Raw genomic sequence first — 27982 nt, 5'->3', positions numbered from 1 at the left:
GCCTGCGTCGTTCGTCCGAGCCGCCCGCTGGCTGAGTCGTCCAACGCGATTAGGCGAGGTGGGAACAACGAGATCAGTGTAGTAAAAGTAGCTGGCTTAGTGCGACTGTTGATCTTCATACGCGTGTAAATAAATTTCTCTATACCAACGACATCCATATCCTAGTACAATATTATCGTTTGGTGAAGATATGGACAGGCAGCCATAAAAGGAGCAGAGGATTGCCGTCAAAATAAGGCGGAAAATAAATAAATAGGGTTAAAACTCTACATCGCCCAGTGATTTGTGATTAAAAGTGAACCTTATTGTACTGTAACGTTAAAGTAAATCTCGCACAAATGAATTGGAGTTGGTGACCGAATTATGGAAAGAAATAATTATGATTAGTTGGAACAGTGGTGATAGTTTAGGTATGTCGGACGGTGATGAGCTGTGAGCAGTTTTATCGCGAGTTGAATAAGCGTTATCACAATGGACTGGAGAATTCGAAGGCAAGCCCGGCAATACCGGTGAAGTTCGTCGAGGCCGCTGCCTTTTGAACAGGTACCGGTTTTGAATTATCATTTTGTTTGATTTATAATGTTGCCTCGTTCGTCTGAGTGCAAGGTGCCTTGTTGCACTTTATCACTAAACATTGTTGAATTGTTCATGGTTTTTGAAAATAACGTTCCTATTATTTGTTCTAAATTCGACCAATTAAGAAGAGCTTTTCCAAGAATAAGCAGCCTTCGTAATGTCTACGTTTAATTTCAAATTAAGTATTTATTCCAGTTTGGTTAAATTGAGTCTTTCTGAAGCGGAACTACCAAATAAAATTCAAAAAACTAAAAACTGTAATAGATGTCATATATTAAAGAAAAAGTTGGTGGCGGGGTGGCCTAGGGGTTCATGGCGTTAGCTGCGATAGCTAAAGACGCCGGTTCGAATCCGGCCTTCACCACTGGAGGGCTTCGTCACTTTTTCTTTAATATATGACATCTATTACAGTTTTTAATTTATATATAGTAGTGTGACTACTTAAAAAACACAAATCAAAATATTTAATAAAATAATTTGATTTGTTCCCAAACTTGTTCAAAAAACTAATTTAGTTGCTTATGTTGTTACAGATCGCCATGGCAGACACAAAACTACCCGAAAATCAGCTGGATAAAAATCCAGACGCAACAAAGGACATTAGTGATCAAGAAGCGGTTCCAGACACAATGGAACCCAGAACTGTAGAACAAGAATCTTTATTTGTGATAAAGGACGAAAAAAATAGTGATAGTGACGTTAACAGTGACGATCTTAGCTCCAATGATGAACAAAGCCACGTTGATAGCAGCAATAACTCTCAGTTTTATGAGAATACCGATAGCAAAGCAGAGTACGCTATCAAAAGTGATGATAATGATACATTAAGTGATATAGATGATATTAAGACAGATACTGCGTCAGCTGATAGCGAAGACTCTGCGCTCGGTAGCCTACCTCCTGACAGCACCAGCAATGATCGGGACGAAGAGGTCCAGGATCGTTCAGACGGAAGTGACTCTGGTATTGGGTCAGAAACCGCAGAAGAACGAAAGTTTAATCTTGAACTGCCATGCACGAGCGGCCTAAATAATGCTGAAAGTCACAAACAATCAGCCGGTCTAAGTAACAGCTTTAAAAATGAATGCACAGAAGACAATTCTGAAGCACAAAGCCAGAAACCCCTTCGAAGTAGTCTTAAAAGAAAATGTAGCGATGAAAGTCAAGAAGAACCACCGATGAAAAAAAGAAAAGAGGGCATTAAATTTGATAATGTTACTGTTTACTATTTCCCTAGAACCCAAGGATTCACCTGTGTTCCATCTCAAGGCGGTTCTACTTTAGGAATGGAAAGAGAACACACTTACTCGCAAAAGTTTACTCTGGCTGAGCATGCTTTAGAACAAAGAAGACTCCATAGGCAAATTTTGCAACAGTTGAAAAGTGAGCGTCAATCATTGCAAGGAGCGGCGCTATCTTCTAGCGAGGATAGTGACACGGAAGAAGAAGCAAGCGATATCTCTGAATCTGAATTAGATTTAGATAGCTATTACTTTCTACAGCCAGTACCCACACGGCAAAGGCGAGCTCTTTTACGCGCAGCGGGAGTTCGAAAAATTGAAGGCTATGAAAAAGACGAGTGCAGGGACATTCGAACTTCGCGAGAGTTCTGTGGATGTGCTTGCAAAGGAGTCTGCAATCCAGAGAATTGCTCATGTAGTTTGGGTGGCATAAAATGCCAAGTTGATAGATTAAACTTTCCCTGTGGCTGTACTAGAGATGGGTGTGGCAATACCACAGGGCGAATAGAGTTCAACCCTGTAAGAGTTCGGACACACTTTATTCATACTCTCATGCGATTGGGATTAGAGAAGAAAAATGAAGAAAACCAAGCAGCAAAAAGACAATGGGCAGAAGCTCACAGTACCAATACAGCTGCTTGTGTTTCAAACGCATCATACGATAGAGAACGCTGTCTCACGCATGAAGACGGATTACTACGCGACGTCAACTTAACTCCGAGAGTCGAAGTGGAATCGTGTGTAAACGCTGGAAGTTTTAACAATGTGCACTGCGACATGAACAATGTTCCCATTCAAAGCAGTAATATGCAGGATAACAAAAATTACAATTACGCAAACAATGCATTGAACCATATAAATATAAATGAAAATGGTGCTATGCATTTTGAAGAAAATTTGCATAGCAACCGCGCGGATTCTTATACATGCAATATACTTCAGGGTAAAGGACCTCCTTACTCCATGCCTAACAGTATGGGGTTCGACATGTCAAGCAATGTACAAAGGTTTCACAACGATCTCAACTACGCTTATGGACAGCATTCTGATAATAATCATTTCAAGGGATTGCAAACGAGCTTCTCTGCAACAAGTTTCGAAGAGTTCGCCCACAACTCCCATATTTCTATGTTTAGTCACTACGGCCATATGTACGTTCCCGATTACAGCCACAAACCAAGCACAAGCCTGCACGGGCATGACTCAATGCAGTATCCTTTATCTCAGAACCACTACGGCGTATACAATAATACTACGGAGTCTATGAATACTGCGAACAGGCAACATTCTCATTATAACATGATGTTGCCATATCAAACTAGCAATAAATTGCAAACGGAGGAGAATGATGAGAATTGGTTCAGTCACAATACCCTGCTGAACCTGGACCATTCGGACCAGACGACGCAGGACGCGTCGGATTTGCAGCAGCAGGCCGCGGCGCCGCCGGCCGAGACCAATGCTACCGAGACTACTGACAATTTCGGTGAATTAATTAAGAAAACTATGGTAGAATCTGTTACTGTGTAGATGAATAAAATTCTTGTTGTCTTTTAACGTCTTACTGATTATCATGTTATTAAGTTTTAATTATATTGGACTATTATTCAGCAGATTATAATTTGTATCGCTCAATGCTCGCTCATTCCTAGTCGCTATATGAATTACCCTTATCTACCCGCCTTCCCTTACCTTAGATTAAGTGCCAGTTGCACCATCCGCACTTGACAGACTGATCAACGTCACCTGGCTCGCCCCGGCGGTTTACTATGAAACTTTCCATACAATACAATTTAGTGAATTCTTTAACGATGACAAACAGTTTGGTGCAACCCACCCTTAAACTGGCAGGTAGCTCAGGAAATCCTTCTAGGAGTGATAGACGCCCGTCTCTATCACTCCTAAAAGGATTTCAGTAGCTACTTACAATAGCTTCGTCGCGTAACAAACTGCATTTGTTTCTTTCTGACTTGCCTACGCACTTTTAAACGTATAAGATTAATAAAGTCTAAGGAAAAAACGTGCCTCAGAAATCAAGCAATTTTTTTTCGCACAGATGGCGCTACCATCAATACCAACTTTTCGCCTATTCTCGGCTCGGTTTCGTTTGTTATTTAACAATTTTAACATATATCAGTAAAAGAACATGGGTCAAAATCATATAAAAATAATAATTACAAATAAAAAATATATTTATTATTATACATTACTATAGGTACCAATTTTTTTTTATTTTTAGTTTTAATCGTGTGTTGATAGATGGCGGTAAATTTACTGTGACTACAAAATTTACTATGACAGTACCCCTCTATCCTATATATTCTTTTAAGTAATTTTAGTCGCGTAGCGATTTAGTCGATTAAGGGCCACTTGTACCATTCACTAACCCGGGGTTAGCAGATTAAACCTGGAGTTACCATGGTTACCAGTACAATTTGACACTCGGTTAACAGTTTAACCGGTTAACCCAGGGTTAGTGGGATGGTGCAAGTGGGCCTAAAATAGAAACACGAAATAGATTTTGAATGATACATTTTATTGTCATTTAAATGGATCTTATACAGGTACCTTAAGCATATCACAAGAAGATTTAATACAATTTTTTTAAGCAAGCTAGCACACTGTGCAAAATCAATATTTTAAAATAATTTAAAACAACCTTGAAATTTATCACATCTTACAATTTTGAAACTTCTAATCGATTGCTAAAATTAAACGATCGTTATCAATGTTAGTCATTATACCTACTAGGACTGATTTGACGTTTTTAGGGTTCCGTACCTCAAAATGAAAAAACGAAACCGCGGCGTCTGTCTGTCTCTCCGTCTGTCACAGCCTATTTTCTCCGAAACTACTAGACAAATTAAATTGAAATTTGGTATACATATGTAAGTTTGTGACCCAAAGACGAACATGTAACGTAAACAAATGAATTTTAAACATGGGGGCCACTTTTGGGGGTAAATTAAATGAGAAAATATAAAAACCAAGTTTCTCAAACTATATCGTGTTACATATCAAATGAAAGAGCTCATTGTGAGAATCTCAAGTAAATATATTTTTGTAATTTTACGAAAAACAGTTTAGAAGTTATTCAAGAAAATGGGCCAATTACCATTCTCCCATTTTATCTCCGAAACTATTGGGTCTAAATATTGAAAAAATACACAAAATAGATCGTTACCTATATATCACAGGAAAACCTATTAGAAATGTGCAGTCAAGCGTATGTCGAACTTAATAACTAAGTTTATGATCCGACCCCTACGGGTTTTTTTAAAGACATTTCACTAACGTTTCATATAAAAAATACATTGTTTAAATTGTGTAGTGTACGGAACCCTTGGAACGCGAGTTCGACTCGCACTTGGCCGGTTTTATAATAATATTACCTACTAACCGTGCCCGCGTGGGTATGTTTGTGTCGTTTCTCCTCTTTCCCCAAGACAAGGAAAAACAACCTGTCCCACTCGAATTAATCTTGTTAGAAAAAGACAAGAGGGAGAAGGGTAGTCTTACTAGACTAGTCTTATCTTCTCGTGGGCGAAATACTGTCGCGGCGCTCCTGTGCTAAGCCGGCAGGGCTTACTTGCCAGATTTTGTCAGAATCGGTTTCGTAGTTTAGGAGTAAAAGGGTAACAGACCGACAATTACCTATTTTCGCATTCATATTATTCGTATATAGGTAATGTATTTTGTTAGTTCGACTTCAAACTTATTGATATATTCATGAGTACAATTTTGTTCTGTTCATGATCTTCTTAAAACTGATTGGAACACAGTCAATCCTGGTATCCTTGTATGCTCACATAATACTAAACGGCCTATACCTTCGTATTTTGTTGACTCTATTATTTTATTAATTAAAAGGCATAAAAATATTCAATTTAATTAAATGTATTAAACTTAATAATTAATTAATGCCTACTAAGAAATTTATCAAAAATTTGCATGACAGAATAGGGAGTAATAGAAATGTACTGTAACGTTTTACGAAGCACCTTTAACTATTAATTTGATTCTATGTGAGTGTACTTTTTTATATTTGCGAGAAATAAAAGGCTTTTATTTTTATTTTATTTATTTTTATTATACCTTCGTTAAAACTGGTGCCGGTAACAACTGCACATCTTTTTGCGTCGAGGGTTTAAAATCGGAACCCCGACTTTCAGAAACATGGCGAGCTTTGTGTCTAAAAATACAGGAGTAATCGTAAAGTTATTAAAGTGCAGTATGCCTCACGAAGGTTAAAAATGTTCATGTTAAAGAGTTAGAGCTATTTAGTTTACGAAAATCGATTCCTAGTAACGGATCTAGTGTTTCTGAGTATTTTATGTCACCAGGATTGACTGCACCACTTAAGTTATCATTATCACTACTTTAATTTATAGAAAGAATAATAAAGTATAATTAATAGCACTCTTCACTAAATTGAGCCTCTCTTGTCAGGAGCTTGAGATCATTTTCCAAATCTTCACAGTTTTGTCTTTGCTGGCGGTGACTATAGTTTCCGTAGCGGCGTCGTAATACACGCAGTTGATCACATCTGAAACAATGTATGGAGCGTTAATTGTTTGTCGGCATTAATTGGGACACGTGTACAGTCGCCATCAGATATATCGGAGCGACCGGGGTGCTCAAAAATATCTGAACACGCACTTAACGCCCTGACAATAGAGGCGTGTTCAGATATTTGTGAGCACCTTGGCCGCTCCGATATATCTGATGGCGACTGTACCTACATTCACACTGAGCAGATAGCTCCGTCCGATGTATGTTCAAAAATCATGACGACGTATATTTAAAGCAACCCTACGTCTTTGTCGATTAGTATAGATCACAGACAATATATTACGGAGTTATATTGTCTGTGGTATAGATGTACGTGTGATAAAGATAGGTACAGGTGTTAGCTATAATTTGTGTCTAGTTTAGTTTTAGTTTCTCTAGAAATAAAACTTTGAATTCGTGGAGATTTATTTATTTAATTCATTGCATTTTTTTGAGAAATACATACATCGGCGTGAAAAGGTGTTGTCAGCCTCATAACTATCGGTCTCACAACGTTCGGCCGTCTATATGCCTTCGGCCGGCAACCCCTTACTTCCCAGCCTCTGTAGTAATGTACTATTTACACAAATACGTTGTGAAGATTATTACACATAGACCCTTTTGGCATGGCACGCGAAAATCTTTTGCAAGCACTAGAGCGCCATTCAAACTACCAGATCGTCAAAATTTCGACATTAATCGCAGTGCATCTCGCTTGGACTTATTGGTGCGAGCGAGTTGCGCTACGAGAGATATTAAAATGAAATCAATTTGTGAAATTCAAACGCCGCTCCGGGCGAGTCGCAGGCTTAAGCGAATTCGCCTACGCGGTGTTATGAAGCTAAGGGTTATAGGCATGTAGCACAGGTTCGTCCGAAAAAGGTATGAGACTATTCCGGAAACCAATATTTTTATACGCTTTTAACTATTTATTTCTTGGCGACATAAATTTATTTTATTTATAACTTCACTAGCTTCTGCCCGCGACATCGTCTGCGCGGAATGATTATATGATCATGACGATTGATAAAACTATCCTACGTCCTTCCTCTGGACCCAAACTACCTCCATAGGTACCTGTCATCTAAATTGGTTTAGCGGTTTAAGCGTGAAGAGGTAACAGACAGACGGCTACTTTCGCATTTACAGTATTACTAGCTTTTGCCCGCGACTTCGTCTGTGTGGAATTAGTAATTTGGGTAGCTTATTTTTATCAAATCTGTTTTTTATTGATTCCCCATACATACAGTTTCTTATTGGAGAGACTACTATAGTGCCTAGATAAAGTTAAAAGACTGTAAATGCAATCATTTAATTTGAGCATATGCTTACATCAATTATCAATTAATCAGGCGTTGCATCAATTATCTCACTTTCACTCCGATTGTCGCCCTCTCAAGGGATGATTTCCGGGATAAAAACTATTCTATGTCCTTCCCCGCGACTCAAACTATCTCTATTCCAAATTACAATTAAATCAGTTTAGCGGCTTAAAAGTGAAGAAGTAACAGATAGACACAATTTCGCATTAATAATATTATAGTACGGATTGTAACTCTCTACTATCTCAGCTTGGCGACTTCTAAAATAAATTAATCTAATAATACACCTACATTTACTTTAAAAAATGAAATACTGATGAAAATAAAGGGACAATTAATTAATTACACAAAAAATATAGTCACCCAACATTCTTCTCTTAGTTTCACCTAACGAAGCTCGCAGTATGCATAAATAATTTATCCATTAATTTATCTTTTCACAATCTTCATTTTCCTGTTATTCTCCACAAGTCTGTACTTTCCTCTTGAGTCCTCCGTTAGAATTCACGGACGTTATAATACTCATATATTTTATTGCATATCATGATCTTAGGGTTAATTACAGTTTTATAGAATAGAGTATTACACGCGACGATAAAATGTAAAACATAGTATGAAAGAAAAAAACTGTCACAAAAATTATTAAACTGTGTCTTGTTTTAAGTTCTCATTGGATTAAATTGGAACATTGGCACATATTTTATATGTAAAACCCCGTTTAAAGCCCTAAACAGTGGCTACATTATACGACCATATAAAAAACGAGAAAGTAAATCTCACGGCGAGAACGTAAAGTAAACAGAACCAACAGGTAGGTATTACATAGCAACCAGCAGCGGCACACCATCTGGTAACTGAACGTATTATGTGGCCACCTGCGTCACAGTCAAGCGGTACCTATATTCTGTTTACGGATTGATCCGAGAAGCTTGTATACTCCAAAGTTGATTTTTTGTAAATATATTTAATTTATTACGAGTTCGAGTAAATATATTACGAGTTCTGGTTATAATTGACTGTATTTAATAGTACATTATGATACAAGTGTGCTAAGTTGGTCATCACACATGAGGCGATATTGTGCAATAAGAAAGCCGATGTGCGTAATGACCAATGCACACGCGTTTCATACGACGTTTTTCAACACACTTGCGAGAAAAAAAAGAAACTCATATTAATCAAATTTTAATAGTTAAAACAGTTAGTATTGTGTGTTGCATCTGTCATACTGCCGGCCGCCCCTCGCCCCGGCCGCGGGCGGCGCGGCGGGCGGGCCGGCCGGGCCGCGCACCATTCCATGCATATTATTAGCAATCAGTTACCTTCTTTACTCAGTCGGATAATATAATGAAAAAGCACGAGTGGAATAATACACTGAAAGAGCACGCGTGTTTAATATCTAGGAATTTGAGCCAAAAATCGGTGAAATAAAAATGTCGTTTTGAGCAAGTGTGTTGAAAATAAATTATTTCACACCATGCACGAAATAAAGCATCAGATAATTATTAGAAAAACATAGATATTTTTAAACACAAGTTCTATTTAATAAATCGGACAGAAATATAAAAAGTAGGTTAGGTGACCGCGACAAATACATTAATATTTAATTCCATATTAGCAAATCGTTTTGACAGTTCTAAAACAGAAACTGATTTGATTAGTAGGAGAATACCCTATTGTAAGCGCAACTGAAATAAGCAGTCGCGGTTCCACACAAAATTTTTAGAGAAGCGCCTGTGCGTGGTGGTTGTTTTATGTGGTCCGTCTAATAGTTAAGGTTGTCTGTGGCTAGTGGCTACCTATAATCTACTCTACTCGTATGCGGGCGATTTCTAAAATAAATATTGAAAACCTGATTCTCACATATGCTGGTGTTTTTGGGTTCTTTCAACTCAGAATCACTAGCATATTCAATTCTAATGATTAAAAACAGTGTCCCAAAAATTTGTATGAAAATTGTACATTCCACTACGTCACACACGAAAAAAAATTCCCACTAATAAAACGTGACGTAATGGAATGGGCATTTTGGGACAATTTTTTTTTTAATGGCAGGATGGAGAATGCTGTCGATTCTGGGTAGAATGGGCCCAAGAATGTCCAGATTTGAAAGAATCAGGTTTTGAGCGAGACGAGACGAGGAAGGACGAGACGAGGAAGAGCTCTCGAGAAGGGAGCATCATGTACACTCTCGTTCTGTACCGTACCTTGGTGCGCGTCGGTCTCGGCGCGGGGCTGCGCGCGCATCATGTCCCACTGCAGCAGCGCGCCGCGCCGCCCGCCCAGCCACAGCGCGCGCGGGCCCTGCCAGCACAGCGCGGCCGCGCCTTCACCCAGCTGCGCGTGGTATACCTGTGGAAAATACATTTCATTACCTACATAGACATAGTATATACAAGTAATTATAGATGCGCCACCAAGCGACCGGGAGTAAGAGAAAGAATATTTGTTTGCATGTCCAATGCCTTTTCTCTTTCACTCTTATAAATTTCGGTATTTCGCCATAGCCTCCTTGCTATGATGCCCACATCATGACATATAACCCGACCATGAAAAAATGCCCGGTCGGTGATAAAGATAAAGCATGGCACTATTTTCTCTTTCCTCTTATAGGAATCGCAATAAGACTATCTTTCTCTATCAAAGAGTGTCAGGCCCTTGATTAGCTACGTCGAGCGAGATCGAGTTGCCTCTAATGCTTCCAACGAGTTTGCTCGACACCGGCCTTTCAAAAAAACAGGATCTAAATCGGATCTCAACGGAAAAAAGCTCATTAGCTCTTTAGATACCTGTTTCGTTTAATGCAATAAGATCGGCCCTCGTTTAAGTACTTCGTCGCGGTTAAATAGTCAGAAATGATCACACAAGCAAATGTGTAAACGTAGTCGCCTTCTCCAGTTTATGTATAGGTAATTTAAAAAGACCATCACCGAGTAGCAGACGAGCTGATCTGTCACGCTCATGTCCGTGTCGCCCCACTTAAATATTTATTTTATTCTGTTTTTAGTATTTTGTTGTTATAGCGGCAACAGAAATACATCATCTGTGAAAATTTCAACTGTCTAGCTATCACGGTTCATGAGATAGCCTAGTGAAAGACGGACGGACGGACAGCGGCGTTTTAGTAATAGGGTCCCGTTTTTACCCTTAGGAACCCTAAAGTGTGAATGGACATCTTGGCGAGTAATTCGCGCCCCAAGATGTTAATATGCGCTAAGCGATTAGGGTGCGACGCAGTAGTGCTAGTGCCGTCATTGTTAACTACATGTGCTTGCCGCATATAGCGGTTAGTACTCACCGAGTCGCAGACGAGCAGATCTGTCACGCTCATGTCCGTGTCGCGCGCGACTGTGACAATACGGTCGCCAGCGGGTATAAAACAGGCGCCAACGATAGGCGAGGTGTGGATGGACATCTTGGCGAGTAATTCGCGCGCCATTAGGTCCCATACGTAGAGTTCGCCGTCGCTCGTGCCGGCGATTATGTCCACGCTGTGTCGGCGACGTCTGAAACAAAGAAAAGATAATGTATTAAGTATAAGAAGCTGCGGTGATTGTGGGTTACGCGGTCTCTTACCAACTCGTTGCTCATTCAGCCCTACAGATGTGCAAGTTGGGAAAAGTTGTTAAAATGTTGGTCAAATTTTTAAAAAATTGCGAAATATTACCTACACAATGAATAAATAAACAAGGATTCCACTTTGAAATTAGAAAAATCTCGTTCCGCATACAAAAATATGATAAGTTTCCGAAATTATTCATCGCAATATCGCAATTTTGGAAACTTTCCGATGGCACATCAGTATTCAGACCAGTGTAGTACCTATGCATGGTTCTCATGCAGTGTAGAGATAAGTGTCGATCTCGTAAATGTATGAAGAGGCAAATGGTCCATAAGCGTCTGCCCCATGCGGCCGAGCTCACCCGTCGTGCCTGATCTCTGTCTCTGTCTAACAGCACGTACCTGAAGGTGACGGCGCACACCTTCCCGTCGTGGTCGAACTCGGCGCGCAGCCCGCGCAGCGCCTGCCCCGTGCGGCCGAGCTCACCCGTCGTGCCTGATCTCTGTCTCTGTCTAACAGCACGTACCTGAAGGTGACGGCGCACACCTTCCCGTCGTGGTCGAACTCGGCGCGCAGCCCGCGCAGCGCCTGCCCCGTGCGGCCGAGCTCACCCGTCGTGCCTGATCTCTGTCTCTGTCTAACAGCACGTACCTGAAGGTGACGGCGCACACCTTCCCGTCGTGGTCGAACTCGGCGCGCAGCCCGCGCAGCGCCTGCCCCGTGCGGCCGAGCTCACCCGTCGTGCCTGATCTCTGTCTCTGTCTAACAGCACGTACCTGAAGGTGACGGCGCACACCTTCCCGTCGTGGTCGAACTCGGCGCGCAGCCCGCGCAGCGCCTGCCCCGTGCGGCCGAGCTCACCCGTCGTGCCTGATCTCTGTCTCTGTCTAACAGCACGTACCTGAAGGTGACGGCGCACACCTTCCCGTCGTGGTCGAACTCGGCGCGCAGCCCGCGCAGCGCCTGCCCCGTGCGGCCGAGCTCACCCGTCGTGCCTGATCTCTGTCTCTGTCTAACAGCACGTACCTGAAGGTGACGGCGCACACCTTCCCGTCGTGGTCGAACTCGGCGCGCAGCCCGCGCAGCGCCTGCCCCGTGCGGCCGAGCTCGCCCCAAGCACGTACTACGCCGTCATGCCCGCCTGATATCAGGAGTCGCTCTGCCAAACCAATAAAATGGAGTATTTTAATCCGGGTAGTTTCTCTCACCTAAGCCCGTCAAGAAATGTAAACCTGCAAAAATGTGCTTTTGTTTGAACTGTCAGAGCGAGTAGCCAGTGTAGCCACCTAGCCACACACAGGCAATGACCAGAAAATTTAAACAATTGTGTATTTGACTGCATTTAAAATAAATTATTTTACACCATGCATGAAATAAAGCACCAGAAGATTAATACAGAAACGTAGACAGCAGTAATTTTTAGACACAATTTCAATATTAAAACCCGTATAAAACTATAAAGAGTAGGTAATTTGATTGTGACGTCACATGCTAGTGTTTCATATAAATTCCACAGTAGCAAAATCGTTTTTACAGTTCGAAAAAAGAAACTGGTAGTCAAATACCCTATTGTAGCAACCCAGAGATTACATACATTGCCTATGTACATTGTATATATTATTTTTGTTTTTTATTGTGTTTGTAATCTGTCTTATGTACAATAAAGTGTTTACATACACACATACATTAGGTATATTAGAAGTTTGATGTTCATAACCGTGGTAACCACTGGAATACGCTAAAATATATTCACAATAGATTGAGGAGAGTTTCTAGGTCAAAGTACCTAATTTGTTAGAGGTAGGTACATACCATATCTGAACACGTCTCTATTGTCAACGCGTGCGTGTTCAGATATTTTTGAGCACCTCCGCCACTCCGATACATGCGACTGTACAAAGACGCTGAATAGAAAGATAGATGGAGTTATTTACCTTTTTCTAGCCACAACAAGCAGCTGACGCAATCGTCGTGCGCTCGGAAGCTTTCCACCACTCTACCGTAATCCACGTCGTACAGATATCTAAAAACAAATCGAATTATAATTAATACAATTTCAAAAAACATAATTTCTATTTAAGCCTTAACCTCCTAAGGCCCAGTCATACAAATGAAAAATCCAAAATTTGCCACTGAAATTTGAACCTTACACTAGGTTTATTTTGCGTTGTTGGAAAATTAAACGAAACAAGGCAAAACGACTGTACCAATTGTATACAATTCGAACTGAAGAGGTACTAAGGTAGGACCTTGGGCCCTAAGAGGTTAAAGTACGAGTCGGACTCACACACCGAGGGTTCCGTACTTATTAGTATTTGTTGTTATAGCGGCAACATAAATACATCATCTGTAAAAATTTCAACTGTCTAGCTATCACGGTTCATGACATACAGCCTGGTGACAGACAGACGGACAGACAGACAGACGGACAGAGGAGTCTTAGTAATAGGATCCCGTTTTTACGCTTTGGGTACGGAACCCCAAAAACCAATATCAATGTCAAGACAAACTATATTAGAAAGCGAAAACACTCACATTTCATTGTCCCACGAACCAGCTGCGACAATATTTTCATCAACCATGACGCACGAGCTAAGCGGCGTCGCGCTCAGTATGACGCTTCTTATTTGCTTCTTCAATGACGTATCATACACTTTTAGGGTCCCATCTTTACCCACAGAAATCAGTCTTTGTCCTTGTTTTAATGCACACGTGACTTCTTCTTTATGTAGTTGAATACTGTCAATGCATTCCAATGTATAAACAATATCGTTTTCTTCCAAATCTTCCTTTATACTCTTCGGTATTTCGTGCGTGACCCTTCTAACGTGTGGTTTAGTGAAAAGTTGCTTCGGCACTTGACCAAATTCCATTATTTGCACTTCTAGCGCATGCCTGTCGTTCATGTCGTAGATGTCATCTAAGTCAACGGAGCCTTCGTAGCATACGTGATGAAAAACTGAAACGACATAATAAACATTTACGTACAATGTCCAATAAGTTAGCATAAGAATAAGTATGGATAAATGTAGAACAAAAATCCGATAATCTAAACATTATCTTTCCTTATATGATTACTATATGGGCCACACGCTAGTTTGCCACCGTCATGATATTAACCTCTTGTCTGTGTATGATAAAGATCCTCACCGAATTTTTAGTCATCTTTTAGCTTTTTTTTTTGAGAATGATTTTTTCTCTACTCTATATAGCAAAACCGAGGTTTAAAACCACGATTTTTGACCACCACATACATTATAAGGCTAGGTTCGCACAGATTTTATCGAACATCGTAGCGACAGCAATATTTGTATGGCAACTTTCAAAATCGTTCAAACGGCTAGACGGCTTTCCCGCATAGACGCCGCACATAGGGGTATATGACCCTAAAAGCTGGCCAAATTTATTTGTTGACATTTTTAATATTATCTGTATTGAAATGCTATTATCACTGTTGCTATCGCTACGATATTCGATAAAATCTCGTATACGGTATACGGGAAAAATTTACGCCGTGTGAACCTAGCATAAAGGTTAAAAATATGAGACAATGTCGGCGAATCACATACCATTATTAGCTTTAATAGCCTCCTCCCCTCTCTGTTTGTATCCAAAAATGAGATCGATCCACAAATGTAAATGCCTAGAGACATATTCGGACTCCAGCGCCTCCCGAAGCTTCGCCACGAAGTTTGCCGGCGAGTCTGCCCAGGGCGGGAGCGCGACGTTGTTCACTTTGGTCCCATCGTGACGATCTCCGAAGTTTATTTGGTATTTGTTCACTAGAAAGTCGCCTTTAGCGTCTGTGTCATAAAATTCGGGAACTAGCTCCTGTAATTTATAGGTGCTTTTATAAAATAGTCAGTAAAAGAAACTACATGTCTAAATTTCAAACGCTAAAGTCGTTTTTGGCTTGGCAAATTTCATCACTAGTGCCCTATTTCACCATGCTGACAATTGAAACCTGACAATGACAATTCACCGTCCAACAAGTACCTAAACCTCTTACCGACCTAAACAATGAACAACAAAAAATTGTAGGGTGACAATATTGTCAATTTTGTGAAATAACCGCATGAAAGTTGAAGTTAAAGAAATTGATGATTAATGTATCATCAATTTCACATTCATAATATAAACCTATTTAAGTTGTTCTTATGAAATAGGGGCATATAACCTAAAGGGGTCCACTGATTACCAGTCCGCTGGACGATATTGGCCTGTCAGTTGTTCGGAACTGTCATATTTTTGTTCTAACTGACGGGCTGATATCGTCCGGCGGACTGATAATCAGTAGACACCTTCTGCTTACTGCTTACTACTGACTACTGCTTGTTTAATTATTTATTTAGATGTAACACAGGAAAATTAAATAATTTACCTTGAAATCTGACATGTTTCTTAAACAGTTATTATAAACGTCTTTCACTGAATTGAACATTCTATCAGGGTGGTCGAATCTTCCATTCTGAAGACAAAGCATATACTCGGGATATTTCCTGACCTAAAAATCAAAAACGATAATTTTGTATTAAGCAATATGAAGCAGAAATGTTCTCACCCCATTAAAGGATGACTTCTAGGATAAACACTACCCTATGTCCTTCCGTTTAAGCGTGAAGAGGTAACAGACCACAGAACTAAATCAAGATAGAAGGAAAGCGTGTATGTACCTCGCGTGGCGAAACTAAGACACGGAGTCTCAGTTGCTCGCCGCGAACTTCAGTCTGCTCCCGATCGATGTCTGCTTGCGACGTCAGGTTTTAAAAACAAAATTGTTTGTTGCGCAATAATTAACTGTTCAAACACTACCAATAAAGTTGGAGCTGTTAATGGAGGTATTTCCTTTCATTGGTAAGTACAATTTGTCCTTAAATATCTGTTATTGATTAAAAAACTATTTATTTTATTATTTTCATCAAAACAGTAGCGGGCGATTGTGTGCCAACGCTAGCTTTCCATTGCGGCTTAAATTTGACGAGCCAGACTTGGCGTGCGTTCAAAACCAGCGATGTAAAAATAAGCTATTCAAACTGTCGAGCACTGTCGAGTCACGACCAGGTCGATTTCTCATTTTTTCTGTCAAAAGTAAGAATAGTGCTGTACACTGCGATTTTCTTACTCGATTATTAAAATCGATTTTGAAAAGAGACGAAATGATAATTACGTTCTTATATTATTATGCAGCTATATAATGTACGTAGTGCAAGGCAAATATTATTAACAAACAGGTTATGGTTACTTCTATATTGCAATTTTGTTTTAGTTTCCGAATGATCCTAATATTAAAAATAAATGGATTGAAGCAACTGGTCGTAAAAAATGCTTTCCTACGCAAAATGTTACACACTCGGTCTCTCTACAAATTGCTGAACTCTTTCCTTCTATCTTGATATATTTCTGTGATTTTTACTTTAAAATGTAATTCAGGCAACAAAGCCCATATCACATATACCTTATAGACTAACATATATAAATTTCATAAACTTAAATACTAAACACTATTTTGGCAATAGAACGTCGTGGCTCCGTTGAATCGTCAACGTGAATTATCATTTCCTCTGTCGAAAATAATTATAATTTCTTCTGTCGGTTCTTATCGATATTTTAGAATCCATGCCGTGTTCTAATCGATCTGTGAATCGATGCTTTTGAATCGTTTCGCGCGGCTTATGTTTCTCATCACTAAATTACGCTCGTGACGTCAAAGTACCTACGCAAAATGTTACACGCTCGGTCTCCCTACAATTTGCCGAGCTCTTTACTTCTATCTTGATTTAGTTCTGTGTAACAGACAGACAGACACACTTTTAATCATTATGGATTATTTGTTGTTTTTTTTTTTCAAAATGCATGAGTTTTGGGGGTTCCGGAGGTCTACAGCTCACCGAGCCACTAGGGGTTCCAGAGGTCTACAGCTCACAGAGCCACTAGTACCTATATTATATACATAATATAACAGTGGTACTGTATTTTCTAAGGATCAGATGGAATGTCTACCTAAACACATTAAAAGTTGAAAATACAATACTGTATTCAACATTTAATGATTAGAATAGAGGTACTTCGATCGTAGCGCACTTTTCCCACCCAAAAGAATAAATGCGTCTACCTATTTTATCTACTCTGTTCGGATGCGCTTTTCACTACATACAGGTTTTCCCGTGTTATCGGCTATGCTCGTACGTAGCGCGTAGCTCCTGCTGACACTGTTAACTTATGTTAATAAGATAAGTATTGCATCTTGTACTTACTAGATAAAATAGCACCAATCCTGGTGCGGAATAATGTGACCCGTACATAAATTTGGGATGGGACATCTCTTGATATCTTTCTTTTAATTTCTCTAACCTATCTGGGTTTAACGCCCCCATGGGCTTTGACAGATCTCTGTACACATCAACATTGTCTAAGTCCAATTCTGTAGATGTATAGTCTGATATTACCCATGGAAATACTGGGTATTGAGTGAGATCATTTTTACTTCTGTCTGCGAGGCTGAAAAATAAATGCATAATAATATAGATAATAGAATAATTGAAGTAAAAAGCAAAGTCTAACTCAAGTGTAAATATCCCTTTTATCTGCTTCTTTAATTAAACTTTATGACAACATAAACGGGGAAATTGTAATGATACTAACGATAAAACTAGAAAGTAAGAGTTAATGAACTTTATCGTTAACTTATGTTAATTGTCGCCTGACCCTATAATAATTCCCTCTATAAAATGAGTTGTTTTATGACTCGTTGTACTAAGTATACACGATGAAGTTTAATCGGTGATCAGGAACCAATTTTTCTAATTCAGTCATCGATGGTGATCACATTTAACTATGGGACCAACCCTGAAATCACAAAAAAAATGGCTGTTTCATACATTTCGGCTGGTCCGATGTTGATATTTTCTATGGGAGTCAATTTTTTTTATGCGATTTCGGGGTTGGTCCCATAGTTAAATGTGTATATACTACCAGATATTGGCTTCCTTCCACTTCCACCAAAGCCTACTTTGCTCCCCATTGGGTACCTATTTGACTATTTTTTAAGCTGAAATTTTCACAGATGATTTATTTCTGTTGCCGCTATAACAACAAATACTAAAAAGTACGGGACCCTCGGTGGGAGAGTACGACTCGCACTTGTCCGGTTTTTTATATATGAAATCATCTGTCATCAGAGTAGGCACATTTTACGGTAGTCTCCCTGAAAGTGGCTAAAGAAAATCAAAGGTCTATCCATAGTTCAAACTTCGGCGGTACTCAACAAATGAATACAAAACAGATGAAATTATAGTTACCAATTTAAATGCATTAAGTAGTCATAGTTAGAAACTACTCCATTTTGCCATTGCAGCGTAGTTTCTTCAGCGTGAACTCTTTCTAGGCGAACACTGGAAGACTGCTCCAGAATGTCATAGGTTCTGTCTCTGTCGTCCTGGGACTGAAACGTTAGGTAGATGTGGGCTACTGAACTCTCTTCTGCGCTGTAGATTTCCAAGCCCTGTAATAGATACAAATATTATGCTTAGTAGTATGCTTTTTTAATAAATTTGTTGGTTTGAGATCATAGACATATATATTACTTCGTAAAGACCGGCCTTACGAGCACTACGAATGGGGCCGATACATTGGAGTCAAAATCGCATTTAGTTACACCAGCGCGCTCAGTCGTGTGGCAAATTGCGCAGTGGAAAGCTGGAAAGGCGTCGGTGTTCGGTCGGAATTGTATGCATACGCTTATACTTTGTTTACACAAATGGTGACGCCTTTCTACTGCGCAATTCGCCACACGACTGAGCGCGCTGGTGTAACTAAATGCGATTTTGACTCCAATGTATCGGCCCATTCGTAGTGCTCGTAACACCAGTCTTTACGAAGTAATATATATTTATATGTCTGAGTGTATAATTTTATTATGTTGTAGGTACTTGGTATCTTATAAAGATTGATTTCATGTATTATTTTAAGCCAGTGCCATTTCAAACAAAAAGAACTTAAAGTCAGTAGGCAGTTAATAATAATAAGGTTCTTCTGCCATAAAGATTTAATAAGAAACCAACCATAAGCGAGGTTTAGAATAGCGCAATTTTCGTTACATTGCAGTATCTGATCAAACTTTAGAATACAGTTTACTTTAGTACTCGGCAATGTAGCTTAAATTGCATGCAAGTTCTTGCTAGTCTAAACCTCGCTTTGTCAACAACCCACAATGTGGTACCTTATGTATAAAATCGTCAAATATATAGTAGGTATTACATATCAGAATAACATATAAAATATCTTTAAACCACATTTAGCAAGTCTTTATTCTTGTTATAAAAAAAATTGTGCATTGTGATAATGGCGCATTGTTCGAAATAGGTATCCTATTGTCGTGCTACGTGCTACTGTCCGTGTTTTTTTTATGGATTCCTAAATCAGTGCCATCATGCAATGGGACCGTGCACGACGACAGCGCCACAGCGGTTGCAACTATAGGCCCGTATTTTGTCAAAAGTATTAAGCGAGAAGTAAGTAAATCGTAATTATTTCAGTGAAAACTACTGAACGGATTTTAATGCGGTTTTCACCTATAAATAGAGTGATTCTTGAGGAAGGTTAAGGCGTATAATTTGTTGTGTAAATTGGTTGAAATATATTATGACGATATTTGCTAATAAAGTCAGAAAAAAATCACGCTGGCTAAGAGCTTTAATTAAAAACGCTGCCCAATCCGTTTGAGATATAACAACACAATGTATGGTGGAAAGGTCTCTTTCATTGGTCTACAAAAAAGTCCGCGATGGTGTATGTCTATCTTTTAAGGATAAAACTTACTATAAACATTATTATTTTCTACAAAAAAGATTTCATAGTATGTGGTATTTGCAAAGCTGTTTACACGGATAGAGTATTAATAATTATATTTTTTGTTATATTAAGCATTTCATACAGATTGCAATGGTCCTTTACACCATACAATTTAAATATCTCATTCAAATTATTTACACCAAATTAAGTAAGTATATTATGAACTCAATCAAATACAATCCAAATAGAACCTCATCTGCAGTGAGTGTTAAGAATACCTAATTATAAGGAAGTTGTGCAATGAAGTACAATGGCAGCCTCTGTTTGTAAACAGCGATAATTGCAAGTTACAGTGAGTGACCACGAAGGTCACACTCCATAAAAGAAAAGGTACAGTGAGCATTTATGGCGATTTAGTATAAAATATACCTTAGAGGAGGAAACGGGGTAGCCGTTAAAAGGCGTTTCCCTCTGTCGAAAATAGTCGGCCAATGGTCATACACAATGTATGGACGGACGTTTCCCTCCCCCGCAATAATCGGCTTTTTTGTACAGAAAATTACAGACAAGGCGGCTCCGTTTGGTTATATCCTATAAGAAATATACCTATACTTAAATAAAACGGAAATGAAATATTTTTTTTGTGATGTAGACAAATTTTTTTACCAAGAATATGTATCGCCAAAATGAAAAGGATAAAAATGTGTGGAAGATGCATTGAAATGTTTACTTAACGTTCATACCTTATTGTGTTCATAAGTTAAAGTGAAACTTAAAAATAAACTATGTGATTTACAATGACAATCATCTTCATTGCATTGTCCTGGCTTTTCACTATGTCTCATGGGAGCCTAGGGTCCACTTGGCAACTAATCCTAAGTATTACCATAGGTACTATATAGTTTTTACGAAAGTGAATGCCATCATAGTGATTTATAATGACCAATAATATAAATTTTTGTCCAAATTTGACTACCAAAACTTAACATTTTTCCTGGTATGGACTATGGTTTTCTTAGTAATAACTAAAAAAAATCACAAAAATTTTATGAAATTATTGCAAAATCGAATTTAAACTGTTGTGAGACATACTGACATTAAAAAATTTCACGGCTTAGACTCACTTGTACGCAATACACGGTCGTCGTGACCTAGGCTCTCCGAAACATGTCGCGCGAGTGACTAAAACAAGTGAGTCTAAGCCGTGAAATTATTTAAAATTATTGCATCTTTTCCAACTAGACAGGATGTAAAGCTGATAAAGTGAATGAGGCAATACCTACATTATGTCAATAAAGCATTATATATTTTGCAAATATAGCTTAGCAGATAAGGAATAACAGAACAACATTGAGTGATACATACAACTTGCCTTAGTAAAAATCTGCGCTTGTACAACCGCTTCAGATGGCTTAGCTTTAGTTTCAAAATTGGACTCTGAAAATAAACCAAACAAATTAATAATTTTCCCAACACAAAAAAAAAACAACTAAAACAGCCAAATTTAAAGATGTGCAGGACATTTTCTCAAAGAGTAAATTCAAATAAACATTCAGATGGGGCCAACATTCATTTCAGCCACTAACGGTTATTGATTAGTCACAGTTATCTTATCTGGCAAAAAACTAAATTTCATAATATTTGCACTAGCTTTGATAGTATCAAATATGAATCATTTAAATATACTCACGACCTGCGGGCAGAGGCGTTTTTTGCCCAAAGACTAAGCCTAGCCCTGCAAAGAGGGAATGCGGCCAGTGTCTTGGGAATGATGCCTCGGGCAACAATAGGGTTAGTTAACGATAAGTGTTTTTTTTTTGTATGTATTGTGTTTTTGTGTTAGGGTTTAGTTTGTAGTATGTAAGGATTTAATGGAGTTAATGTAATATGTAATTGAAAATGACTTGTAATGACAATAATGAAAATAAAGACATTAATTATATGAAGTAGCGAAAAGACAAAAAATATACTTACACTTTCAACATTACTGAAGGGTTGAAAATATAATGTGGTTGGTGTTAAAGCCAGCTTGCCTTGATGTCTAACTAGGGGTGATATTTTCTCCGCCTGCAGCTCACAAACTATCTCCTCAGTAAAGTCATCCATCATCACTGGGTCAAATACCATCCGCATATATCTAGAGTGCAGAATAGTAGCCACCATGCTGTTGTGTTCCGGTGCATTCAAGGTGGATGCTCTTTGCAACTGATGCATTTGATATAATGTCTCTTCTGCCGAAGCAAAATCGAAAAATATATAAAATGTTTTCTTTTCATATTGAAATTTATATGGGGCCAATATATTCTCCTCTAGCATTTCTGCAAACTGCTTTATTTCTACTTTAATTACATTCTGCGGACTCTCAGAAGTCTGGGGTTTTATTACATCTATGCTCGTGCAGTCTCTAAAGTGTAACTTAATCAATGGATATGTCCAGTCTGTGGGCTCAAACACAAGGGACTTTGAGCAAAGTTTCAGTCTACCTTGCCTGGAATTACCTCTATGTAATGAGTCGAAATCATTGAAAATACATGAATAATCTTCAAAGTAAATTTCGCCAGGCTCTAAAAGGAGCATCGAAAATCTGCAAAAGAGTTTACACTTGGTAATGACAAAAACAAACAATATTTAATTTAATAACAGATTTACTAAAGTAGACTATATCGTAAATCGTGCAGCATGAGTTCAGTAATAAATCTTATGAGTATATAGCAACAAAGAAAAGTATACGTGACAAAAATACCTTGATTTGTCCATAACTTATAAAGTAGTAGTAGATCACGATGTTCTCCTTAATCTTTCCTTGACAGTACAATTTCAAATAACACCTTTTAGTCATTGCAACTTAAACATTTGTAAATATATTTTCACAATAACAAACTGGTATTTACTTTTTCTTTGTACTTCGATTTCCTTTCGTTTCCGTCTGAACAAAATGAAAGGCTTGTTGCAGCTGGCTCGGAAGGCGCTATAGCAGAGTAAAGTAAGTAGGTACCTATCGCTATATTTTGACTTGACAAATTGACAGTAACAGTATACAGAACAGTTATGGATGGTATAGAAACTTGGTACTGACTGACAGCGATGAAGAAAGGTTCAAGCAACAAAAATATGGTTTGTTTTTTTTTTCACTCTAATGTGGCGCACAGTTTCATGCGAAAAAGAGATGGAAGATTCAAATTGTCTTTTAGGCTAGTTACATGATGCTGGTGTATGGAAAGTCAAACTAAACTAAACTGTATTGTACACAAATGGACTGTCTCATTTCCAACATAGCAGAGAGAATCATACTATCTTTGTTTTACACTAGTACTAGCACCCAGAAGAAAAGAATGAGTATAGTTTTTTTTGTTCCTATTTATTGACAAGATTTGCCTCTTTGCTTGACCAGCTATAGACACAAAATTTACAATGTACTAAGCAGGACTGAATGTGAAAACCTTTGTTTAATATAGGTAAAAAAAACATTTCCAAAGTCTATATGCAATATGGCGGCAATAATTAAAAATAATTTATAGGATTTAGATTTCATTTAGATTTTATGCGCGTAGCGTAGGCCGTGGACGTAGAGTAATACGAATAATAATTAATAGGAAAATGCAAGATGATAAAAGCGCAATTTTTCAAATGCGATTTCCACAAAAGTTATGGTATTTACTTAATTTACATACAGATGCAATTCTATGGGGAGGAACAGGTCGGACGATTTTATTAAATTATCGAGTTTTGCATAATTATTTACAATGCGACCACTCGGTATTCAAAACCACGAATATCTCAAGTTTTGTCAGGCAGTTAAATTTGTATGGGTTTAGAAAGGTAACTTCTCATCTCCAAGATCCGCTGTGCAACTCGAGTAATCCTTACATGCATGAATATGTACATGATTATTTTCAACTTGGGATGCCTGAGTTATTAAATAAAATAACACGAAAAGCATTGACTATGAAGAAAGGTTTCAAGCCTAAGGTAAATTTCATTCACTCATCCCATTATTACATCACAGTTTATTCTTTGGAATTACCCGCATGCACCTTGCATTAATTAACAAGAACTGCAAATATTTTCAGAGCCCTAACAATTACACAGACCAAACCATACTGACTCCATTGCAAAAAGCTCGCCGCGCCTTACGCCTAGCTCTTAAAAAAGCAGCCCAGGACTTGTTCATACAGCATTCTCCAAACTTATGTAATTTCCATTTGGGCTCTAGCGGTAAGACTCATTTCAATGTTATCTATCATCATCAAATCAGTGCTACCTATGCCCCTGCCTTGCCTACCTGAGGTAGGCTACCTCTTATATTCAAGAAGGCCAAGATCGAGTTGGCGTAGGTATTATTATTACACTACTGCACGCTACTTTGCGCGTAAAACTTAGGAACGGAGTCTTTTCTGCAAATGATTAGACAGCATGATTCCTATCGTGAAGTATTTTACAGTACATATGGCGCTACTTTACCGCACTAGTGCGATAATTAGCACATTATGTACTACGACGAAAATTTAAAGGGCCATATGTACTGTAAAACGTTGTACAATATATGTGCGAATAGGTAATTCGCAACTCGTCTCGTGTTTAATTTATCGCCACTCGTTTCGAATTTCCTATAATAATCCACGTGCCCGCGCCGCAGTGGGCTTCCATTCATGACGAGTCATGATATGTCTCGCTCCCGAGAGTCCCGACTAAGGACCATTGTAATTTTTTTTAACATACTAAAACATCTTACAGATGACTGCGCAGAAGGATACCCTGAAGTCGAGGAAAACATCGAATTCGACTGGCTCACCACAGAAAACGCAATGGTTGAAGAACCCTCTACACCAGGTCTCTCCATCCACTTTTCCTTTGTCACGATTACCTTGACCGTCCTTTCCATTTTGTTCCTAACCCTTTTAAGGCCACACCTATCATGTGCGGCGCGTCAACGTGAACCTTATCGGAACGCACGAAGGTTGATATTGGCTGTAGCCGCGCGCGTCAGTTGACGTCTTTGTCGGTCAATGGGTTAATAACCTTAATTTCCTTCTCTGTATCTAACCCGTCCTTTTCATGACTTAGCTAATGAAGAGCCAGAACCGGAGGATGTGAAAGCAAGTTCCATTGAGACGGGAAGTAATGATAATTATGAGTAAGTCCTTTTTTTTGCTTTTAAAGTTTTTTCAGGCTATTCTACCTATTCTAAACGTATGTTATATCGCGCGTTGTAAATGCAACAATCGAAGAGCTAAAATGGAATAGCGCATTCGCCAAATATCTTCTTGCATCGCTGCACTATTGCCAAGTCACCATAGGATATTCCTCTAGCGAACACTCGGTCTATTAAACCGGACAAGTGCGTGTCGGACTCACCCATAGAGAGTTCCGTACTTTTTAGTATTTATTGTTAGAGCTGCAACAAAAATACATCTTCTGTGAAAATTTCAACTCCCTAGCTATCACGGTTCCTGAGATACAACCTGGTGACAGACAGACAGAGGTCTTAGTAATAGGGTCCCATTTTTACCCTTTGAGTTTTACAGGATAAAGGTTCATGAAATAAAGTGTCGATAGCGCGCATGTGACATAACTGGAGTTGCGTAAAGTAACAGCTGTTTTCCCTAAGTCCTTATTTCTAAGAAAAACAATGAAATAATATTTATAATTTCAGAGATGTAAGTGAAGAGAGTTTGATAGTGTTTCATGGTAATCACGATGCACCTTCTCAACGCGACAATGACAACTTCCCGAACCAATTCTTATCCATGCCAGATCTCGACGATCAAGGACAATGTAAAGACTCTGGTATGGAGTTACTTGCGGAATTTAATATTAACAATGATAATGATGAAGGCATAGCCACTAAAAGAGAGGTGGGAAACGAGAATGACTTAAATTCCTTAAACTGCGTACTGCCTTCAATTGGCAATGACCCAATTGATGATGTGGAGGTAAGTGCTACAATATTCCTAATTTTTTGCTTCCATTCGAAAATGTATACATCTCATTCTATATTAATCTGGTCAATTTATTTTGGCCTGTTTAATTCTATGTGATATTCAATTTTCGAAAAGTCACAAATACAGAATAAAGGTACCGTACCTACCATACATTTCCTTGTATGGCTGTTAATATCAGTAGATATTACAACGGTTCCCATTCTCCTATTATTAAGTATCAGATGTAGAAAGGTGTTTGATAGATGCCAGGCAATGTTTGCTATGGTAGGCAATGTTGAGCAAGTTTATGGTACAGAAAACACAGAAATGAACAAAAAGCCAATGAAATAACCAAATGTGGTAGTCCTTATACTTAAGTAGTTTTTCAATTTCAGAAAGATAGTGATGACCCAAACCACCATTACCACGGAGAGTGGGATCAAATGTTTAATGACATAATTAGCAACAAGAGCTCTGGTCCTGAATGCGGATCTGATATGAAGGAATTCTACTCCCAGATCTCAAGAACTATAGATTTACTTAACTCTTAATTGAGACAATTTATTATTTTCAAATATATTTACTTAGAAACCAATAAAATATAGTAAGAAAAAAATGCTTTTTCCCATTACTTCTTCTGCTTCTTCTTTTCAGCTTCCTCCTCCTTTTCTTTTTCAATGACTGATACGTAAGAGTTGATTGTGTCCGCATCCAGCATCTGAATAGGTTGGCCACGTCTCATTACAGCAATCTCTAGGTTCTTCTGGCCAGACTGGACCACTTCCAAAAGAGCCCGGATAGCAAGCTAAAAGAGTACAATACAATTATGAGTATGCTACTTAGCACCTTAATATCAGAACCAAATTTTAAACAACATAATAATATCTGCAGTTCTGGTTAGCCTGGAACCTCGCGCTTGCACTCGTGCAGCAGATGTATCTGCAATTATAATGTGCTCGCATACTTGTGTAAGTCGCTGCGGGCAAAATAAATAAAAATGTCTACCTACCTACACATACATATTTTTTGTCTCTTGCAAAAACTTAATAAATTCTTTAAACCTAATATAACTTTATTAAGCAGTGTCAAGTGGTTAAGCTAAAATTTAGAACTATAACATAAGTAAAAGAAGATTATTACCTTTACTGCACCTTTCTCATTGGCAACATCATCAGTGTTGTAATTCTTCTCTAAGAACTCCCGTACAGTCTTTGCCGATCGTCCTGTTGCATTCGCCTTCCACTCATAGAAAATACCAGATGGCTCTGTTTGGAATAAGTGTGGTTTTCCATCATAATCAAAACCACCAATCAGACAAGAAATTCCAAAAGGTCTACGACCATTACTCTGAGTGTACTTTTGTTTAAGGCCAGCAATGTATCTTGTGATGTACTCTAATGTCACAGGATCTTCAACAGTCAGTTTGTGAGACTGGCATTCTATTTGGGCCCGATTGATCAGGATACGAGCATCAGCAGTCAATCCAGCAAAAGCCATGACAACATGATCATCAAGTAGGCATATTTTTCTTACAGTCCTTTCTTCTTGCAGTTTCGCAACAGATTTCTTTTCAACACCCAGGACTACTACATCGGTACCTCGAACACCAACCTAAAAATTATGAAAACAAATATTCATTTACATTTTAAAGTACTTTAAGTTGATAACGATTAAGAAAGAAGACTACTATAATATTATAAATACGTAAAACAATAAGATTATAAGAATATTAAAGACGTATCAGGCAACCAATATACAGGCTATACGTACTGCAGTAGATCCCTTGCGAACAGCTTCCTGTGCATATTCTACTTGTAATAGATGGCCGTCCGGCGAAAATACAGTAATAGCCCGGTCGTATCTAGCCGACATTTTAAGTAATAACAAAAATAGTAATGTTTTAATGAGAAAACCTTCAACACCGTAATGCGATTGCGAACAAAGATGACAACGAGAAATTCGAAGATTTCGAAGCAAGCTTTTTTGACAAGTAATGATAGGCGTTCAGAATTATTAATT

The 27982-nt window shown here is 38.6% G+C and overlaps 4 protein-coding genes across 4 annotated transcripts; 2 read left to right on the top strand and 2 right to left on the bottom strand.

Annotated features, from left to right (window-relative positions):
* Positions 1-24: 24 nt before the first annotated feature.
* LOC134740737 (uncharacterized) lies at positions 25-3423 on the top strand. The gene is made up of 2 exons (XM_063673331.1): positions 25-543; positions 1110-3423. The coding sequence occupies exon 2, from the start codon at positions 1116-1118 to the stop codon at positions 3345-3347; it is 2232 nt and encodes a 743-aa protein (XP_063529401.1). The 5' UTR covers positions 25-543; positions 1110-1115; the 3' UTR covers positions 3348-3423.
* A 935-nt stretch (positions 3424-4358) lies between these two features.
* On the bottom strand, positions 4359-23032 carry LOC134740739 (protein FAN-like). The gene is made up of 13 exons (XM_063673333.1): positions 22786-23032; positions 22017-22626; positions 21408-21479; positions 18551-18753; positions 17507-17750; positions 15634-15756; positions 14822-15083; positions 13788-14211; positions 13187-13275; positions 12279-12411; positions 10989-11196; positions 9898-10042; positions 4359-6363 (listed from the first exon to the last, which is right to left on the bottom strand). The coding sequence occupies exons 1-13, from the start codon at positions 22797-22799 to the stop codon at positions 6263-6265; spliced, it is 2628 nt and encodes an 875-aa protein (XP_063529403.1). The 5' UTR covers positions 22800-23032; the 3' UTR covers positions 4359-6262.
* LOC134740743 (uncharacterized) lies at positions 16187-26514 on the top strand. Its single transcript, XM_063673340.1, has 7 exons — positions 16187-16193; positions 23614-24011; positions 24113-24257; positions 24777-24872; positions 25107-25176; positions 25696-25975; positions 26359-26514. The coding sequence occupies exons 2-7, from the start codon at positions 23640-23642 to the stop codon at positions 26512-26514; spliced, it is 1119 nt and encodes a 372-aa protein (XP_063529410.1). The 5' UTR covers positions 16187-16193; positions 23614-23639.
* LOC134740745 (proteasome subunit alpha type-7-1) lies at positions 26483-27940 on the bottom strand. The gene is made up of 3 exons (XM_063673342.1): positions 27734-27940; positions 27104-27574; positions 26483-26768 (listed from the first exon to the last, which is right to left on the bottom strand). Exons 1-3 carry the CDS (start codon positions 27833-27835, stop codon positions 26592-26594), a joined length of 750 nt encoding a protein of 249 aa, XP_063529412.1. The 5' UTR covers positions 27836-27940; the 3' UTR covers positions 26483-26591.
* Positions 27941-27982: the final 42 nt, after the last annotated feature.

The sequence above is a fragment of the Cydia strobilella genome, chromosome 4 (assembly GCF_947568885.1).
Source record: "Cydia strobilella chromosome 4, ilCydStro3.1, whole genome shotgun sequence".
In the NCBI taxonomy this organism is placed as follows: domain Eukaryota; kingdom Metazoa; phylum Arthropoda; class Insecta; order Lepidoptera; family Tortricidae; genus Cydia; species Cydia strobilella.
This window is presented reverse-complemented; position numbering and strand designations above follow the sequence as displayed.

Excerpts from the sequence above, each read along its gene's own strand:
- LOC134740745 (XM_063673342.1), bottom strand. The coding sequence starts at position 27,835 with ATGTCGGCTAGATACGACCGGGCTATTACTGTATTTTCGCCGGACGGC. Across the intron at positions 27,575-27,733 it reads TTCGCAAGGGATCTACTGCA|GTTGGTGTTCGAGGTACCGA; the intron begins GTACGTATAGCC and ends CATAATTTTTAG. Across the intron at positions 26,769-27,103 it reads ATGAGAAAGGTGCAGTAAAG|CTTGCTATCCGGGCTCTTTT; the intron begins GTAATAATCTTC and ends GTACTCTTTTAG.
- LOC134740743 (XM_063673340.1), top strand. The coding sequence starts at position 23,640 with ATGCAAGATGATAAAAGCGCAATTTTTCAAATGCGATTTCCACAAAAG. Across the intron at positions 24,012-24,112 it reads AGAAAGGTTTCAAGCCTAAG|AGCCCTAACAATTACACAGA; the intron begins GTAAATTTCATT and ends AAATATTTTCAG. Across the intron at positions 25,976-26,358 it reads ACCCAATTGATGATGTGGAG|AAAGATAGTGATGACCCAAA; the intron begins GTAAGTGCTACA and ends TTTCAATTTCAG.
- LOC134740739 (XM_063673333.1), bottom strand. Across the intron at positions 12,412-13,186 it reads CTTGTTGTGGCTAGAAAAAG|AGCGACTCCTGATATCAGGC; the intron begins GTAAATAACTCC and ends TTGGTTTGGCAG. Across the intron at positions 10,043-10,988 it reads ATCTGCTCGTCTGCGACTCG|GTATACCACGCGCAGCTGGG; the intron begins GTGAGTACTAAC and ends TATTTTCCACAG.
- LOC134740737 (XM_063673331.1), top strand. The coding sequence starts at position 1,116 with ATGGCAGACACAAAACTACCCGAAAATCAGCTGGATAAAAATCCAGAC.